The sequence below is a fragment of the Pezoporus occidentalis genome, unplaced genomic scaffold (genome assembly GCF_034315485.1).
Source record: "Pezoporus occidentalis ecotype Australia unplaced genomic scaffold, CSIRO_AGI_Poc_V1 ctg263, whole genome shotgun sequence".
NCBI lineage: Eukaryota > Metazoa > Chordata > Aves > Psittaciformes > Psittacidae > Pezoporus > Pezoporus occidentalis.
Window position 1 is genome coordinate 966,131 of NW_026914534.1, and position 20,106 is coordinate 986,236.

The 20,106-nt window shown below is 41.9% G+C and overlaps 2 protein-coding genes and 1 non-coding gene across 5 annotated transcripts in view; all 3 read left to right on the forward strand.

The window, feature by feature from the left end:
* The window catches only part of UBN2 (ubinuclein 2), a 60,918-nt gene extending 43,611 nt beyond the window's left edge, over window positions 1-17,307 (forward strand). For 2 of the 3 annotated variants that reach the window (XM_062624162.1, XM_062624164.1), the window contains 4 exons: window positions 84-1,619; window positions 5,692-5,938; window positions 6,734-6,823; window positions 8,003-17,307. In XM_062624162.1, coding sequence (XP_062480146.1) covers window positions 84-1,619; window positions 5,692-5,938; window positions 6,734-6,823; window positions 8,003-8,052 — 1,923 coding nt within the window. In that variant the 3' untranslated portion in view covers window positions 8,053-17,307. The remainder of the gene's footprint in view (window positions 1-83; window positions 1,620-5,691; window positions 5,939-6,733; window positions 6,824-8,002) is intronic. The other variant, XM_062624165.1, reaches the window with a different exon arrangement.
* Window positions 17,308-17,705: 398 nt separating this feature from the next.
* TRNAR-CCU (transfer RNA arginine (anticodon CCU)) lies at window positions 17,706-17,778 on the forward strand. Its single transcript has one exon. It is a non-coding gene; the product is annotated as a tRNA-Arg (tRNA).
* Window positions 17,779-18,225: 447 nt separating this feature from the next.
* FMC1 (formation of mitochondrial complex V assembly factor 1 homolog) lies at window positions 18,226-18,855 on the forward strand. The gene is made up of 2 exons (XM_062624237.1): window positions 18,226-18,459; window positions 18,604-18,855. Exons 1-2 carry the CDS (start codon window positions 18,322-18,324, stop codon window positions 18,796-18,798), a joined length of 333 nt encoding a protein of 110 aa, XP_062480221.1. The 5' UTR covers window positions 18,226-18,321; the 3' UTR covers window positions 18,799-18,855.
* The last annotated feature ends 1,251 nt before the right edge of the window (window positions 18,856-20,106 follow it).

A 20,106-nucleotide genomic window follows, 5' to 3' on the forward strand; every position in this document is an offset into this window, starting at 1 on the left:
CAGAATAACAGAATTTCACTAAAGAAGACTTTAGATCTACTCCAGAAAGGCTATTCAAACCTGTGTAATCTCTTCATTCTCAGGACTCCAGTCCAAAGAAAGAACAGAAAACCTGTATGTCTTCAGTCAGTTCAAGTTGCGCTACTGTACTGAGTTCCAGCACGCCTGTCTGCACCCCAGCCAGCTCTAGCTGCACACCAGCTCCAGAGACCATCTGTTTGGATGACTCACTGGATGAAGACCTCTCGTTCCACCCACCTTCACTGGACTCTATATCTGATGCTCTGGCAGTTATCAATAATGGTGCCAAGGGATCACCTCTTGGATCCACCATAGACACACCAACACCCAGACCTCGTCCTGGACTGAGGGAAGAGAAACTAGCAAGCATTATGAGTAAGTTGCCCCTGGCAACTTCAAAGAAAGTAGAGCCCACTCAGACATCCCATTCATCAAGTCTTATTGCTGGTCACACAGGGCCAGTACCAAAGAAACCCCAGGACCTAATTCACACTGGTATTTCTTCAGGCCTTATTGCTGGATCTTCAATTCAAAATCCTAAGGTTTCCTTAGAGCCTTTGCCAGCCAAACTACTTCAGCAAGGACTACAGAGGTCAAGCCAGATCCAAGCCGCTTCTTCCTCTTCACAGACTCATGTTTCTTCCTCTAAGGCCCAAGCAGCTATTTCCGCCTCTCAGAGAACCAAGGATGCTAATATCTTGGTATCATCTTCTGAGGCTCAAGGTGGTTCTTCCTCAACATCGCAAGTGACAAAGGTGCACCAGCATTCAGCTGTACAGCAGAAATATGTATCTCCTTTACAAGCAACTATTAGTAAATCACAGACCAATCCAGTGGTGAAATTGAGTAGTAATCCCAAACTGTCTTGTTCATCACCAGTCATCAAGGCTCAAGATAAGTCCGTAGTATATCGCCTGCCTTTGTCTAATCCCTCGTCTGGAAGTGGCTCTCAAGTGTCTCACCCACTGGTTTCTCGGACAACATCCAGCACCTCTACCTCTAGTAACTATTTAGCCAAGGCTATGGTGTCACAAGTTTCTTCCCAGGGTTTCAAGCCTCCCTTCTCCATGGCTGCCTCTCCTAAACCTGCTGCCTCTCCCAAGCCCACTGCATCTAAACCCTCTGTCACACCCAAGCCCAGTGCATCACCTAAATTTTCATCCAAGTCCACCTCATCCCCCAGGCCTGCAACAACACCCAGTTCTTCCAGCTCAAGTGCACTAGTTTCTCAGAGTAGTCACTCCAGCAGCAACCCCCTTCATAAACAGTCCAGTGGTGTAAATATCAGCAGGCAGTCCCCCACAGTGAATTTGCTGCCCTCTAATCGCACCTCAGGCCTTCAGCCTGCAAAGAACCCTCAGGCTTCTTCAAAATTGCCCAACTCTTCTCCTTCTGGAACTGTTGGTAAAAATAATCTGGGTGGAGTTGGAATGAATGTACCTGCCAGCAGAGGCAGTAACCTTAACTCAAGTGGAGCTAGTAGGACTAGTCTGTCTGGGGGAGCAGGAAGTGGAACACAGGGTGCTACTAAACAATTGTCAACTCCACACAGACCATCTTCTGCCTCAGGGTCTCCAGTTGTAGCAGCCAGTGTGCAGGTACGCATCTAACAAGTTTACATTTAAACCTTGCATTAATATTTATCACACTTATTTTGTAAACATTCTTTCTTACAGTATCTTGATTTGCAAATGTGTCATAAATTTAATGTTTATACTTTACTAAGCATAAATGTTAATACTGATGAAACTGATTCTCACTAGTGGATAGGTATTTCCAGCTAATGTGCAATTCAGGGATAGTGTGGAATGAATCCTCACTGTAAAATGTTGGTTGGTCTATTCTGCAAAACAGAATATACTTTCGTTTGTTTGTGTTAAGAACACTAGAAAAGGTAAGCCTTCTGTGGCCGTATTTCCAGGGGATGTGGTATTTTCTTGCATTATTGGGTTTGTGTATTCTTGCATATTTGCCTATTTGTAATGGTGCTGGTCACATGAAAAGGTGTATTGGTACATTTTTTCCCAAGCTCCATGAATAATTTGCGAAACTAGAGTTCAGTTGCTTGTGGTTTGAGTATAAAGCAAGACATATTTAAAGTTAACACATGCAGGGCTTTTATTTAGTATTTGTGATTAAACATGTATTTTATATCTTAGGGTCTAGTCAAACTGCATGAGACATCTCTAATATATAAATATCCTAGAAATTGTCTGAGAGCTATGCAGAACTTTAGCACTGGAGATAAAACAGTCGTACAAAACAAATACTTTGAAAATACTGTTGTCCTAAACCCCATGCAAACCTATGATTTACTCAGAAGACAACTTGCTTTCCCAAATTGTGTGGTGTTCTTACTGGGAACTATTTAATTACTGAGCTGATTTGAGGTTTTGCTCTCTCTTTATTACTCTCTCTATTCTGAGGTCTTCACTACTGAAGTAAACTTAGGCAATATCACTGTAAATCAGGGTCTTGGTGTACAGCAAATCGAAAGCTTTGTGTTTTTCTGAACAGTGGACATAGCTGTTGTATGGAAGTGATGTATGCTCAGCTTTTAGCAATTGCTTGTAATTTTTTAGCTTGTTAGCAAATTTTTCTTAATGTAGCTGAATTACAGGAGGAAGTTTTTTGTAGGTTTTTTTTTTTTATAGGACGTTTTTATGGTCTTTCATCCTACTGTACTGTAAGTCTGTTACAGTAAGCAAGAAATGTCTGGCAGGCTCTGACAGAGCCCTCTCATTATTTTGGGTACTTTGAATAAAAAAAAAACAACAACCCAACTAACCCACATGCTGTGCAAGGGCCACTGTGGTATCATTTAGAGTCTAGAGAAAAGGTGAGCCAGATACAGTCCGGTTTGGGTAGTCTGGAAGGTGCCTAGTGGAGACAGAAAAAGCAACAGTGAATGGACTGGGAATGGAGTTGTTTCTTCCTGGTGCAATCAACAGAATCCAGTGGATACCATTTCTATGATGTAGAAGAAAATGTGAAATGGGTGTGGTAGTGCTTAAAGATGAAGGATGAGGGAAATAAATAGTATTGTGTTGGATGGTGAGATGAATTCTGGCAAATCTTCCTGTGGTTAAAGGCAAGTGATTTTTTTTTTTTTTTTTTTTTACTTTTGATCTGGGAAATTAAATGTATTTTGGCAAACGCTGATGTTGAGCACTTGGGGGGGGGGGGGGGGGGGGGGTGTGTGGTGGAGAATCCAGTAACATGCATACTGTAATACAGCAAAATAAGATGTGTTGATATATAGGAGGGGGAAATCAGCTAGAGGTACTGAGCAGCACATAGTATCACTAAAATTAATGACTTTCTATGTGGGTGGTTTTGACACTTCAGAAGTTACTTTGGTAATCTCAGAATGGTTCAGAAGAATGGTGCAAGGCAGATAAACCATGGAATAGGGTTGTTGCTGCTGTGCAGACTGAAGCGTAGTCAGTGGAGTATGTTCAAGAGAAGATTAGAATCAAATTACCTCCCAGTCCAAGTACAATGAAGGGGAAGAGATTGGTGATAAGAGGGCTTTATATTTATTTAGCCTTAAAGATCCAATGGCTGCTGAACTTAATTCCAGAGTAGTTTTTAGGTGCAATGTATTAAGATACAAAGTACTGCAAACTGCAGTGGACCTCTTAAAACTCTGCATAAGGCTGAAAGTGAATCTCCTTTCCATAAAGCTTTAGGGATTTAATTCCTATCTGAGATACTGTTAATCAGTCAGATGATGAGAATGGTACTTGAGTCGCTCATTAGAATGTTGTGTTGACATCTTCAGCGTCTTCCTACATTGAAGATCAGACTAGATGATTTCATGTGATAATAAAGATGTTCCTAACTGGAAGAATTTCCAAGAAGAGTTTCCCTCCTTTCCCCTTTTGATTGACACATATATTTACCAGAATATAAGCATACGCGTGCTGCAGCTCCACAGAAATTTTACTCTGGAATACTCTGTTAAGTTACATCTTAAGAATACAAAGCCAAAGTAATCTAAAATTCAGTGATTATAGTGTGATTTCCTTAAAAAACTTCTACCTACCACTAGTACTCCTTAGCAGAATCTGGCTTAAAGATCTTAGTGACTCAGATTTATATGACCAGGATGAACCCTTTTATGAAGTGCTAATACAGGTGAAATAAATAGAAACATCTGAGCTGTGTCTCTCTTAGGGCATTCTCCATAGCCCTTTCCATCACTGAACTTCTCTCCCCTTTTTGATGGAGTAAGCTATGTCTTGGCTGAGCATACTACAAAGCTGCTTTCTGTTTTCAGGCATTTTACCAAACCACAATTACGAGAGGATTACTGTTGTATGGCTTTTTATTTTGCTGCACAGTAAAGATCACATAGACAGTGAATGGTTGCATTTTTTTGTACATAGGCTTATTGTGCAATTAGTACTTTTGAAGGCAAAAGAGAATAATCAGGGATGAAAACCTTCAACATACTTTAATACCCTACTTGTGGGATGGAGTAAGTCTTAGAAGCTGTCACTCCTAAGATGACCAATACAAACACTTGCTACCAAGATCACATCTGTAGTTGTTTACACTTAGAGGATGTTTTCTCATAAGCAGCAACTTTTTTTAGCTGCTTTCATCTGAACACCTTAAGACCAAAACCTGGTAATAGAAACCCTATTGCTTCTAGGAGTTATAATCACTTTGCTGCTTCTGTAAGTTGATATTACAGAAGTCACAGAGACTTCCATTTCATTTCAATGTGAATCATTAAAATAATTCTAAGTTTTGGGTTTAGTTAGGGCTTACATGTATAAATACACAAGTTTGAAGTCTTATTCAGTATCAGTCTTTTTAACTCAGATATCTGAAATATCTGAGCTTGAGTCTGATTTAGAATGCTTTCTGTACTGTTTTGTAGTAGATGATGAGACAATATTAATATATAATTAATCATATATCAGCCTATAAAATTACTATTGCATAGTGAAAAACAAACAAGAATAAGTTGATCTAATGTTAGAGGAATTAATGCAATCTGGGAGTTGTTGTAGCTAAAATATTCTGGCTAATCTCCACATTTTCATTTATAAACTACAGTGAATTTAACTTCACTGGGGCCTGTGTAGAGTGCAGAGATTATTTTCCTTTGCCTTTTGCTTTGACATGTGTATACACATGTATACCTACATATGTGTGTATTTTGGTAACCTGACTTCTCTTTAAGTGTGGGGTTCTTATATATTTGAATCTTAATTTTCAAAAATCATTGCTTCTACGCAGCCACTTTAGAAATAGTTAGTGTTCTGTTGAGACCCAGATTTGGAGAGGGGAGAGTAATACTGTGCTTCTAAAGAACTTCAGATCTACATCTGACGATTTCATATTATTAATCTATAGAAGATGCTGCATTAGATTCTGATTGTAGACCCAGTGCATAATTAGAAAGGAGATAGAGGAAATGACCTGAGAAAAACATGAGAGATGAACCATACCGTCATGTCTGAATTTGAGACATAATTGTACTATTTTAATAGATGAACAGTGGGAAGACCTCCTGGGTAGATAAGTGGATATTTATTAATAGTTTAATACTCTTCTTAATAGTGCCACAGTTAACAGAAGATCGTTGATTATTATCTCCTTAAAGAATGCAACTCAAAGCTTTAAAATCTTGAAGTACTCCTTTTCTTTGTACAGTCAACAGCAGGAGCATCATTACTGGCTAACGCCTCACCTCTGACTCTTATGGCATCACCCCTGTCTGTAACCAGTCAGAACGTGACATCTGCACCATTAACTCCTTTTGGGATGCTGGGCGGCCTTGTACCTGTGACCGTGCCCTTCCAGTTTCCCTTGGAGCTGCTTGGCTTTGGGACGGACACAGCTGGAGCGACAACCACCTCGGGATCTACCTCAGCGGCTTTCCACCACAGCCTAACTCAGAGTGAGTGGAATCAGTTACCACACTGTGCTATAAGGAAAGATGGATCCTGAAAATGGAATTTAAGAAGAGAAGCAAAAAAGTTCTGGGAGACTCCCATTTGGTTTATGAAAATCCCTACAGGAGAGTAAATGTGATTTCTTCACTGGTAAAACTTTATTATCCAAATTAAGATAATTATGAACCATCTTTGATACAAGCTTCATTGCTACATTTACAGTATATGTTTAGTTTTGAACATGCTCTTTTGGGTGAACTTTTAATCCTCTATCTTTAGAAAAGAATAGAGCTTAAACATCTCCAAATGCCACAACACAAATAAGACTTAATATGGTGAGTCCTTAAAATATCCTTAGCTTAGTAATCTTGGATATCAAACAGTTCTCTTAAGAGGAAGTATCAACCCAGACGGCACTTAATAATTTTTTTTTTTCCCTACTGCTTGAAAAGAAATTCTTTGGGGTTTTAAGCTGTATTAGTTCTTGGCCTTTCTGCTGAAGGAAATGAATGCAGAGTTGCATCCCAATAGCAAGGCATGGTTCTTTCTCTGACTTTTGATTAACTATATCTGAATAGGTCTGTTTCTGTTGACTTCCTCCAGCCATCGGAATGTTATCAGGTACTTATTCTTTGTTGTTGAGATACATCTTCAGAAATCAGTGCAAGTTAGCATGCTACTATAGCTATTATAAACCCTAAAAATAAATATACTATACCCTAAAAATAAAAACTTCCTATTTCATGAAGGCTACCTCTTGTTTTTAAGGTTTATCTTTGTTGCTCTCCTTTTTCCCCCAGACTTACTGAAGGGTTTACAGCCAGGTGCTCAGCACGCAGCAACACTGTCTCACTCACCTCTGCCTGCTCACTTGCAGCAAGCTTACACAGGTAAAGACACTGTGTTTTTCTTATTACTTATTTTTAACTTAGAAGTTAGATTTCTGACCTAGACTGATGGTACACCAGAACTGAAATCGGTTTAAAAGAGACACAGCAGAGGGATAAGCTTTAGTAGCAGCTGACAGTACACATTCTATCACAGCAGTATTTAAGGAACCTGAACTTTCTTTTTTCTTCTTTCTTGTCTTCAATGTCAGGAGCAAAAAAAAAGCTCAAAACCATCAATTATCATAGCACTTCTAGAAACCAAAGTGTATAAATTCAGTTGGGGGGGGGGGGGGGGGGGGAAGGAATACTACTTACTGGACCCTAACATGATTATTTACAGGCTGCGGAAAGTCTGTATTGGTGAGATTATTTTTTTCCACTTGGTTATAATTTCTCCATTGGAGGAGAAACTGACCTTCCAGATGGAAGCTTCTTCATGCTTCTTATAAGAGTGTATACCTTGTGTACAGTGTAATGATTCCCTAATGGAATATTTGCCTTCCCTGATAATTTTATCCTTGATAAGAGTTGCATATTTTGGTAGAGAAGCTTGAAGTAGAGTATCTTTTTTTCTGTTTGTAAGGCTTGATACTGAAAACTATCAAAAAGCTTTAGAAAGTGCAGTTTATTTAGACTCTTTTCTTTGCCATCTGTAGGTGTTTTGTTTTGGTGGGTTTGTTGGGTTTTGGCTTTTTTTTCCAGAAGGAACAGGAAGGGTGGGAGTTCTTCATCTTGTTCTCAGCACCAAAAAACTGAGCAGTGTTGCTCTAAGAGGCTGTGGAAACCAGCTGGCTTTATTGGGTACAATCATAATTTTGTTGTCACAGTAAGTGCCATGGGTTGAATACTAAAATACCAGAACTGCTTTATTAAAATGTAAAGGCTTCCAAAGAAAGGCTTGATTTATTTTTTTTTATTTTTTTAAATTTTGGTATCCCAAGTTGCAACTTAATCTTTAGAAAGATGCTATCTTTTCATATGAAGCCTGATATCTCAGGTTTCAACAGTGCTATTTCTAATAAATGAACTATAGAGAAGATGCAGTCTTCCACCCTGTAATGTACATTTTGGTAATGCTAAAGCTGAACGTGCTAAATTCCTGTCTCTTTTGCTGTAAGTTATAAAAATAAAAGGTCACTCATGCTTTTTTTCTTCCCTTTTCCTATCTCTAAACTACAGATGGAGGCCAAAGTAAAGGGGACACTAAGTTACAGCGAAAAAACCAGTGACTTCTGGACAAGCAAGGGAGCTGAAGCAGTTCTGGTTGGCTGACAGAATCTGCCCAGTTGGGAAAGTGCTTATTGTCACAGGGCTGCTGTTTCTGTCGATGTTTACATATTTTGATCCCAAGCACTGTGGTGAGAGGAAGAAGAAAAAAGAAACCAATACTTGATCAAAGAGAGAAGGAAAAGGAGGTCATGCAGACTGGTCATAGTCTGATCTTGCCTAAAGAAACAAGCTTTTTTACCTGTTCTGATTGGCTTTTAAAAGAAATTGATCGTCAAACCCACAGCAGCACAAACGTGTTTTGTTTTGGTCTTTCTTTCTGGGTGATGTCCAATGAAGAGTTGAAAGCGTTGAGAGGAGCTGGAATTGGTTTCTCCATCCATTGTGTAAGGTGGAATCATCCCCTTCATTAGTGCCCAATGTACAATGTGTAGGTCCTGAGTGTACTATACGGTTGTGGACCAAAAGTTATCTAGAATAGAGGTGGTGCTGGGACACTTTGCATTATAATAAAACCCTTACACAAATGCGATTTCCCATACAGGCATGTTTTCCAGCATTACAAGGCTGTTTTGGCTTTAGGGAGCCTACAGATGGGTGCAGTCTAATTAGAGAATTGTCTTCAAAAACAGATCTCTTGGCATATCAAGATGTGGGAAAATTTCTTGCTCCTTATTTGATTGGTTTTGTTTAAATATGAATATTTAAGGGAGGAAAGGGTTGGAAATTTTTCCATTTACATGAAAAGGAAGCCTACATTTTATTGGTCAGACTAGCATTTCTAGCGCACATCATTTTTTTTCAAAGACACACAGATTTTTCAGTCCTTCCATTTGTTAAGCTTTGTTTTCCTTTGCCTTGTGCTTATCTGCTACTGAAATTAAGTAATGTTCTACTCATTTATTTTTTTATAAAACAACCAGTTCTTTACTTATTCTAGATCTTCCTCATCTTTCATCTAATTCCTCCCAAAAGCCATGCATTATACTGATTTGGTAGATAAAGAAAGCTGTTTGTGACCTGTTCCAGAGCCAGGTTAATACTGCTTCAGGCATTAGCCAAAGAGGAGTCGTTCAAAAGCGACCAGAGGTGCCTTCTCTTCTGGGGGCTGAATGGGTTGTCTCCAGCATGTCCAGCCCCTGCTGGCCTGGGGAGTTCCTGACCTGAATTCTTTCTTGCATGGTAGCACAAGACTGCAAAGCTGGCTTTTTTGTTTGGGTTTCTTATTTTTTTTAACAGCAATGCATTGACTGGTTTATTTGTAAGGTTAGGAGGTATCCAGCATATGTTGCACTTTCGACACTAGGACAGAACTTCACTGTTGAGTCCCTTGCGCTGTCAGGTGAAAGGCGAGAATAGCAGAAAGTGAAATAAGTCATAGGGGAAAGGAGCAAATAAAGTTGTATGATGCCCTTCTCCTTGAACTCCGAAACATTCCCTTGATCAGAGATGCTGAAATTCTAGTAACTAGTCTTTCCAGTAGTTCAATTTGAGAATGAACCAGTGACTAGTCGTTATCTCACACCTTCCAGAGAGACTCTGACCCTTGGATAACAAATCTTCAATGTTTTTTTCTAGATTAACTTATAGCTTTCAGGTTTCTTTTACATGTGATTTATTTTTCTTAGACCAGACAACAATTCCTTTTCTATTTAGAGCTCATTTTAATTTTATATAAATATATATACATGAATTTAAAATAATATATATTGTGTATTTAGTATAAAATGTTGGGTTGAGCTCAGCAATAAATGTTTTTGCACAACACTTCTGTGAAAGACAGATTGAATTAAAATAAGATGCATTAGTTCATTGATTTCACTCCACAGCATCTGCCAATTAAATGCTTTTTAGCTAGTGCTAATGTTTTGTATGTGACATGTTAATTAGATAAGCTTGCATCTCCATCATCAAGGTTAATTTTGAGTTGAAACATACAGCTATGTAGACCCTGATATTCTTAATACTGTGCAAATTCTGTCAGAGTATCATATATTCAGAAAGCAAGCTTTATCTGATTTTCCTCCTCCACCACCACCACCTTTTGTCCAGGAAGAGTTGAAGGAAGATAACTTTCAGGTTTTGAGACCTAACAGTTCTGGCAAAATGCTGATTTTCAGAACTGTGTCAAACTGCATACTTCTTAACAATGTATGTAGCTGAGGGAGTTGCAGCAATGAGCATCAGACAGCAATATATTTAAAGACCCTGTCCTAAGAGAGTTCTACCTCTTCTATGTTTTCTTCATGAAGGCATCTCATTCAAATTGCTGTCTTTTGTCTTCATATTTTAAGAAATTTTAGACCGGGAGACTTGGAGCCCTTTATACAGCACAGATTTCCTTTCAGCATCCCTCCCTTCCTGGAAGTATGCCTCATCTTCAGTTAGGGAATTTCCTCTCTAAATTTTAAGAAGAGTAAGAGTAGTCCTGTCTGTGCAGCCTACTGAGCTTCTCAGTCTTGGGGAACAAGTAAACTAATGCTTACCATGGAAGTAAGCAGTAGGATGATGAGACTAAAGATGACCACATGTTATTTGTGAAGCTAGTTCAAACAGCCCCCCAGGGGGTGTGTTCAGTCATTACGCTCCTGAGCTGCTTTGGAATCGGCAACATAGCTCTGAAAGGGTCTACATCCCCTGTTCGCTGTTTTCCCTGGTTAGACCTAGCAAGGCCAAGTTAAAGGAAATAACAGAGTGGCTCCTAGAGACCTTTGTGGGTAGCATAAACAGGGTGGGGAAGTGAAAGATCTCTGCAACGTCCAAATGCAAAATTGGGTTAATGTTTCACTGTTTTCTGCACAGCAGCTCTTCTAAAGACATTTTCCCCAAAGTTTTTACTACTTTTTAAGGGCCTTTGTTAATAAATAAACTGTAGTTGTACATACTAAATAACCCTCAGTATTCACAAGCAATAAGAAAGCCACGTAGAGCTGTCTTTTCCAGGCAGCAAGGCTGAACTTGGTTTGGGGACTGTATATGAGCTAACACACGAAGCTCACTGAAAGCTCCAAACAAATGCAAGCAATAATTTCAAACACAGGTTTTAGATGTTAAAACCGTCTGGGTAATACTCTCTGCTACATGATCCAAAGTCCCAAAAGTCATAGTAGCTATTTTAAATCCTTTCAAGACACTTGCAGAGAAAGAAGGCAGGCTAGATGAAAAACAAGCTGCAAAGCTTCCTGGTATCTTGGACTGTAACTGCAATGTTCTCCCACTCCAAGATGCAAATAGCCTAAATCATTTTGTCTGGCCTTCTCTGTTGATACGAGAAACATGACTAATATTGATCAGTTAAGTCACAAGTGTGGATGCTGTGGGTTTCACATCTGTTTTCTGCTAATCAGAAGTAACTTCTAATTACCTGGGTTCTGCTTCTTGTTTGAATCCGATCAAAGTTGTCTTGATGCACAGATTTGGGGGTTGGACAGGTGCCAAGAGCCTGTTTCCTTCCTGCAGTCCCATCACCTGACCCTTCCTCCACACTCCTTCTCCACTTGGTGCAAGACCCCTGAGGACATGAAAACAGAGAAATCCTGCAACTCTCCCAAGCTGTCATCAGTTGTGTGAACCATTAACCCTCTGGGAGTCATCTTGGACTCCAACTAACTTTATCACATTTGCTGCTACATTCGTAAAATGAACTTTTGGGTGTATTTATTAGCAAATTTTAATCTAGTTTACAGGTTTTTGTTTTGATTAGTTTTTGCCCACAGATGGATTAGAAGTGTTGGGGTGTTTGGGTTGGTTTTGGTTTGGGGTTTGGTTTTGGTTTTTGTTGGGTTTTTTGTTTTTTTTTTGGAGTGACTTGGTGAAGGCGCAGTGGTCCCTCTTCTGCTTGTGTTTTGGATATGTTTGAAGATGGCGTTGCAGGGAAAATCCATAGCCAAGCTGTGGAAGGCTTCCTCCCACACTTTCATCTTTTGCTCAATCAGGGAGGGGGGATCATTAAAGGGACACTTGTTTTTTGTTTGGGCTTGTAATTTTTTATTTTTTTACTATAAAATGAACCGGAAGGTGAAAGCAGTAGGTAAATGAGTTATTAATTAACACTTTATGCAATTTTAATTTTATAGACATTAAAAAGGTTGGTAGATTTTGATTGGTCCTAGCTCTGGTGTAATGGCTGTTACCCTCCATGACTTACTTGATTCAGGCCTTTGTCCTTTGTTTAAGTGCCTTTTTTTTTATTTTTTTTATTTTTTAATTTTATTTCCCTACCCTCTTTAAACTGTTCTCAGAGATCCTGAAGTGCTGGAGGGCATTTTGGAGGAAAATCTTAAGCTTGCCAAAATGGCTTTATGCTGTTAAACTATTTTTCCCTTTTGTAAAGAAAACAAAAAAAGTGTGTAATGTGTGTCACTTCATAGCTGCTGTACCATGGCGTTGGTTCTTTGTGCTTGTGCATTTTTTCTCTCTCACGCTCACACATATGCACACACACACACATATACAGCAATATTCCTGAGAAACCTCTTTATCTTTCTGCATCCTGCTGGCTTTATTAGACACTTGAAAGGTGAATGTTTGTGCAAAGATGGCAGTACAATAAAAGAGTGTGTGTTGAGTGCATATATGTGCATGAGAGAAAAGTGGCTAATGGGAATGAAACTTCTTGCATTGTTTTCTGAAGGTTTTAAATTTGGATCTTAATTAGGTGGCAAGTAAAATATTATGGGCCCTGTCTGGCAATGTTATTAAATACAATTGCTGAGGCGGCGATGTGTGGCTAGTAAGCCCAAGGAGGGGGGAAAGAAAGAAGGTTAAAATAGCAGCTTGCAACAAGTTTGAGTTGAGATGAATCGCAAGGAATCTTATGTGTTGCATCTGTTTGACATGAGTTACTGCAAGGATTCACACATTTACCAAAGTTGTTGCTTTCTACTGTGCATCGTATGTAAGAAGGAATTTGATAAAACCTGTAAGAGTCCAGCTGCTAATTGAAGTTAGACCTGGCTATGCTGCTCACGCTGCCTAAAACATTCACCATGAAGTATGTTTCATGTTGTACTTTCTGTTTGTTGAGATTTCATCAATGGTTTGTTCTTTTAATATAATGAACAGTTAAGTTCCTGTGTTGTTAGTTGCAGGTGAACCCTTGTAATAGTGTCTGTGCTTGTTTCCTTGTTCTCTGACAGAATTAGCAAATCTGCAATAGATCATCTAGTGATTTATTAACAATTCTGTGCCAATAATCTATCTTAATTTATGATTATTATAAATGTGTACCTGAAATTATCAGTTCACTTGTTGACCAAGTGCTAAAATTAAGGTAACATATGTACACATCACTAGACTGAGCTAGTTCTGTGATGTGTTTTCCTGGTAAGATCTGATTTTGAGTTGCAATATGAAAAGGAAGCATTTGCTTTCCAGAATGGGAATGGAACAAAGAGTCCTTTGTAAGTGGAGAATCTACCTAGAGAGCAGAAAATTAGATACTGACTATCCTGTGGCAGAGAGTAGCCTATCTGCTGTTTCAGTCCTTAGCTTGTCTTCACGTGTTTGAGTGAGCCTGTTTATGTAAACTAGGCCATAGGCAGATTACTTCTATCAATCTAATGGTACCAGTCAAAGATAGGACTGTTGCTGGTAGGTCAGCTAGTTGCAGTGATAGTGCTTAATGTGCCTCAGTGCATCAGTGGAGTTTGCCACATCCACCGGTGGCAGTAAACTGAGCTAACATGGCTCTTGTGTTGCTGTTTAATTTGCTTTGGGCACGTGTGCTCTTTATCCTAGGCTGATCTGTGAGAAGGGGAATCTACAGCTGGTGATGCTTGACTGTTACAGTCCTTTTTAACAAACGCAGCTGCTGTGAAAAATCTGTGTCTGTCTACTGCTTAAGAAATCACTGCCAAAATAAGCAGCCAGAAGTACGCTTTACTGGGCCACTGGAAAGATAACTGTTGCATAGGGGAATGCTTTGTTTGTGGAAACTTCTGGTGTGGCTTCATCATCCTTTTTCTATGACCCGGTGATCCCTTGCTGCTGTAATAGCCTTTTGGGGCCATAGAAAGCCCTGCTGCTGCTATGAGTTATGCTGAGAGATCAGCATGGCCTGCAACTGGCCCAAAACTGGGGAAGTACAGATTCCCTACAGCTGTTTTTGCACACTCCTCACACATAAAACTCTGCTGATCTTGTCAGTAGTCAAGAATATAGGTCTGTATTTTGTAGCCATTTTGACAGCTATAATTCTACAGAGCAACTCTAGAAAAAACAAACCTATGTTTTGTATCTAAAAGAGGATTTCAGTCTCTTCCCTTGCTGTCATCTCCTGCTTAGGTAATAACCATTAACCAGTAAGTTTTTCCTTTATGGTGAAGTAACCCAAAGCAAGTGGTGTACATGTTGACTCCTGTCATGCACAATACTGAGGGGTTTTGGTTTGGTCGTGTTTTTTTTCTTTTTGCCCAGCAGTGTGTGCAGATGTATTTTATCAATAGATAGTTACATTTATTACTGTCTAGTACTAAGAGAAGAACAGATAGAGAATCAACCAAAACCAGTCAAGAGATACCATCATCACAGGCCAAAATGAGTAGCTGCTGAGGCAGACAGAGCTTGAGACTTACCAGATTTCACCAGAGAAGTGGGGGAGGAAACTTTCTTGTGTTCTCAGCTTTTTCCAGATAAGGCCTTAGTTTGATTAGTAGTCACTAATATCAACTATGCAGATAAGTATTTATGTGTTTCAGTGTTACATGCATTCCTTCCCCCAGCTACCCCTCTTAACACATGTTGAAGTTCTACCCAAAGAAAATTGAGTATTTTTTTTAATGTCTATACTGCAGAACTTTTTTTGCTAACATGAAGAAAGTAAGTTGTATTTTCAAAAAGAAACCCTTTCACTGGTGCAACACCTAGTGTCATGTGTCATGAAGTTGCTTTAAGAGGGAAGCTAAAATCACCTCTTGTGACAGGTTTTTATTCTGAGAGTTTTTTAGGATATTCAGCTCTCAAAATTGGTGTAAGAAGCTACAGCACTGTTAAACGTACAGATTGGATTTGGGGAGAAACTAATGAGACATCCCAGGTTTCCTTCCAGTATCAGAAGTGAATTAAATTAATTTCTCACTTAAATGAAGTTGCTTCTAAATAAGGGGAGTTACTGGCTACACAGTAGCTGGATCCTTGAAGAAAAGTTAAATCGTGATCCCCTGGTATTTCTCACTGATCTTTTAGTCTTGTATGTAGTTACAAATAACAGTTTAGCTCAGAGGTGAGAACTGTAGTGTGTGTTTTATTGCCGGTGATCCCATCATGTAGCAATTAGTTCCATGTTCTTGCATAGTTCTCAAGATCCATACTGGAAATAGATGGAGAAATTTTATTTTTGGACTACTGTTAAAAAAAAAAAAAAAAATTCAAAATTACTACTTTTTGCCCTGAAAAGTCTACTGAGCAGCATTATATTTTAGCAGTTAAACTAGTACCCTTGTTACGTGATTTGTCTCTTGTAGTCTTCTTTTACTGAGAGTTAGAAGCATTTCATGAGTAATCCTTAAAATGTTGGCGTTCTCTAGCTTGAAGTCAGGTGCTTATAATAAAAGGGCATCTGTGATGATAACTTCTGATGATACAAAAGCACTATGTTCAGAATATTTCATTGGGGAAAAAAAAAAAGACCAACCAGGTGTGGGTGCAAGTCCCTCCAGTTCTGCCTGATAGAGGCCCTGTGAAGAACAGTGCGTCCAAATACCTGCCTACACAACTAATGGTAGTGGGGATCATCTCCTCGACAGAGGTTTGGCCTCAGTATCCTTTGTTTGGTGTCATTTTAGTGTGTGTGTATATATGTATATGTTCTAGCAAGTTTGGTCACTGCTAGCTTAACTACCTGACTTGCTGTGGTCCCCAATACAATGAAAGGCTGGGAAACAGATGGACAAAGTGTTGTCCTGTCTTTCACTGGGGAGCGTAGCTGGCCAAGTGTTCTGTCCTAAACTAATGTTAAAATCACAGCTAGAATTCTTTGCATTCCTCAGCTTCAAGCAAAGGAATGCACAGTTACTACGAGATGGCAAACCTGTTTGAGTTGGTGATTCCTGTGATGCTTTATTCAGTCCAGCATAGATTTGTACAAGGTCATCTTCCTCCTCTTAGTGTTCACATATTTTGGATCATGGGGCTTAAAGAATCCGAACAGCCGTGTGCTGCTTACCTGATGAGCTCTCCAGGGCAACTCTCCTGTGAAATGCTCCCCTCTTGTGACAACAAGCCTGAACAACCAAATGCAGCTACATTTGGGTTGAAATCCACTTCATTTGGATTTTTAGGGAGGTGTGTTCCAGTAACTTCACAGGATGCTGTGTTTAAAATGTGTGATTTCTTTCCTCTCTCCTCATAAAACTGGACCTGGACGCAAGTTTTGAGTTGTTGGGTTGTTTGTTGTTTGGTTTTGGTTTGGTTTGGTTTTTGTTTTTTTTGGTTTTTTTTTTTGTAATAATCTCAGGACCTGAAAGATTGTAGCATTTAGTGTGTCTTAAAAATGATGTACTGTACCAGCCATGGATTTTGTAAATACACCTGTCTCCCTTTTTTGTATTTTGATTTTTAGAAGTATGTGTAAGGCTCTTTGCCAGAGGAACTGGTGCCTGCTTAATTTCCATCCTGAACTGAAGCAGGAAAAGGAAGAAGCTGCTGCCACAGAAAGCCCGCATCAGTTCCAAATATGTATATTGTTCTGGTCAGTTTAATGGCTGTTAAGTCTTTTCGTTACTTGGGAAGATGGTTTGTTTCCCTGCACGTTCCCAGTCATGGCTAGTGGAACCCTATCAGAGAGACTAATTTTAACTCTCTTCTGTGTGACTACATGTTTTCACTCCTTCCAGATCTCAGGTCCGCTATCCCTGAGAAGTCTGGTGTTTTTGGAAGTCAGGACTATAGGACCTCTGCAAAAATAGCTGGAGAGCATTTCTCATTTTAGCAGTGCTTTGGTCCAGACAGAGAAATAGGGTTTCTATATCTGCGATGCCACCTCCACCTGTTCTAGAAGGGACTTGCCCGTGTATTTTGTGCTTTCCTGAAGGGAGTGCAAAGGTTTATTAGTATTTTTATTTTTCGGCAGCAGACTTAGCTCTGGGATCCAACCTTGCCGGCAGACGCCTGTTCTGCAGGAAGAGCCTTACCCAATTCGGCGTTGCTGTGCCCTGTCCCTGACTGCGACAGGCTTTTTTCATGAGTGTACTTTTTATTTTCCTTTTTTAAATGTCATGTGTCTGTGCTGTATTAAATAAAGAGGAATGTACATATTAGCCCTGTCTCTGTGATTTATCCTAACAGAAGTGACGTAAGAAGGTTTCACTTGGACGGTTGTCCTTGGGGGTAGGTGCCAGCTTTATTCAGCCTGGGCAGCCACAAAGGCAAGGGCCATGCTGCGACGAGGCAGCAGCGGCTGAAAGCTACCAGACGGGCAGTAAGAAAAGGATCGCTCCCCTTGGTGCCGGGAGCCCCCGCGGCCCAGCCCACCGCAGCGGCTCAAGGAACCACGCGTAACCCCGCCCCGTGCCCCCAGCGGGCCACACGGCTTCCGGCCCGAGCGCCGCGCACGGGAAGGCGCCGCCCAGTCAGAAGCGTGCCACCCTTTCCATAAAAGGCAAGAGGGGCGGGGATAGAGGAGAAGTGCCTGCAGAGAAGAGAGTTTTTCGCGGCAGCCCCAGTGGCCTAATGGATAAGGCATTGGCCTCCTAAGCCAGGGATTGTGGGTTCGAGTCCCATCTGGGGTGGACTGTTTTTTTCTGTGCCCAGGGGACAGCAGCGCCCCGCGGCAGCGCTGGAGCGTTACAGCCGCGTTCACTGTCTAGAGCGTTGGCCCGGGATTGCCGATGGTCTGCGTCTTCTGGGATCACCGAGCGCCCCCCCTTGGGCTCTATCGAGCTGTACCGAGAGACCTCAGGCACACGTGAGCTGCGCGGGAGGGAGGAGGCCAGGTCCAACTCACCCCCCCGCAGCGGGACGGGCCCCTCCGCTGGTCCCACTGACCCCGTTCGGGACCGGCAAGCGGCCCGAAGGCGCCGCCCCCAAACCAACGGCCCGGGGCGAGAGAGAAGAAACGAGCGCAAGGGCCTCGGCGCGGCCTCTCCTCGATACTCGACCTTCGGCCCTTGACCTCCGCGGAGCACGGAGGGCTGGAGGAGGCGATCGCCCGACTCGGCGCTCCACAGCCCACCCTGGCCGAAGGCGCGAGCGTGGAATCGGCCGCTTTCCTTATTGGCCGCCGCAGGGAGGCGGCGGCGCTCGATTGGCCGTCGGGGGGAGAGGTGCGCAAGATGGCGGGGCTGGGCTCGCCGCTGCGGACTTTGCGCGGGCTCCTGCGCGAGCTCCGCCACGCCAGCGGCAGGGCGGGCCGCCCCTATCGCGACACGCCCGCCTATCAGCATATCGTCGCGGCCTTCCGCGCCAACCGGGTACTCGCGGGGTGCGGCTCCCCTCACTCACCCACCCGCTCCTGCCTCTCTCTCCTGGGGGGATGAGGCGGGGCGGAATTGGCCCCGCTTGTGGCGTCGGGGCGGGGTGTGAAGTCCCCGGGGCTTGATGGGTGCTCTCTGCAGGTGACCAGCGAGAAGCTGTGCCGGGCCCAGCAGGAGCTGCACTTCCAGGCTGCCACCTACCTCTGTCTGCTCCGCAGCGTCCGGGAGCACGAGGCCCTCCACCGGGAGTACCACGGCCGGGGCGAGCGCTCGCCTGAGGAGGTCGCCGGCCTGGTGGGCTTCAGGTTGCCTCAGCAGCCGGGAGGGAAAGGCTGAGGTGACTCTGCTGACTTACCTGTTTATTCTCGAATAAAGGTCCTATCGTCATCGAAACTGGCTGGGGTTTTCTGGCTCGTGCTTTCTGTCAGTTCTGGGTTGCAGGTGTGGGGTGATGTGAGAGGCAGCTGTCAGAGAATGAGAGAAGGACTGTTTGTAGTGAGAAAAGGTAACAGCCTTTGCTGCTAAACTGCTTAAGGAGGTGCAAGGGTTGTTGGTTCCCCCCTCAAAACCTGTAGGTAAGAGAACTGGCGTATTTACTGTAGATCTGCCAGCCACATTCTGTACATGGGGAATTTTCTACTCTCCCAAGACTGAAGGTACCTTCTTGGGAACATCACTGGATCCTGGTGAATGCAGCAGCAGCACAAACCTCTTTTTTCATCTTGAAGATTATTTTTTCCATGGTGGTGAGCTAGTGGCAACAATTCAAAAAGCCAAATACTACTTCATGTGTTAGGGGTTTCCCAGTGTCTCTGAGCGGTTGGCTCTGAGACTGTAGGCTTCCTATGCTGTTCTCACACACTGAATCTCACTAAAGTGAGCTGATGACTGCCAATGACACTAGATACACCAAACTGCCATTTTCTTGTCTTGCAATCCGGAACAGCAAGTTTCTTTTAAAAACAAATACTGGCTTGCATTGTTGCTGCTTTCCTCTAAGAAAAGGGTTGGATTATATGCAAAATACGTAGAAGCACAGAATGGTTTTGGTTGGAAGGGACCTTAAAGATCATTTAGTTCCAACCCCCTGCCATGGGCAGGAGCACCTTCCACTAGACCAGGTTGCTCAAAGCCCCATCCAGCCTGGCCTTGAACACTGCCACGGATGAGGCAGCCATAGCTTCTCTGAGCAGCCTCTGCCAGTGTCTCACCAGTAAGGAACCTCTTCCTAATGTCTAGTGTAGAACTCCCTCTGCCAGTTTAAAGCAATTCCCCCTTGTCCTGTCCCTACCTACCCTTGTAAGAAGTCCCTCCCCAGATTTCTTGTAGGCCATTTTAGGTACTGGAAGCTGCTGTAAGGTCTCCCTGGAGCCTTCAGTTCTCTGAGCAGAACAACCACAACTCTCAGCCTCAGACCATTTCTGTAGCCATCATCTGGACTCACCTGAGCAGGCCCACGTCTTTATTATGTTGGGCAACTTATAATGCCTAAAAATGTGAGGCTGCTTTATTGTGGGGCAGGAGCTATAAGCAAGTGCTTGTTTTGTTGTTTTTTATTATCAAGGAAAACAAGCTATTCTGGCAGAAAAGCACTGCAAATAGGATGACTTCATCTAAATCTATGTATTTTCCTTACTCTGTATT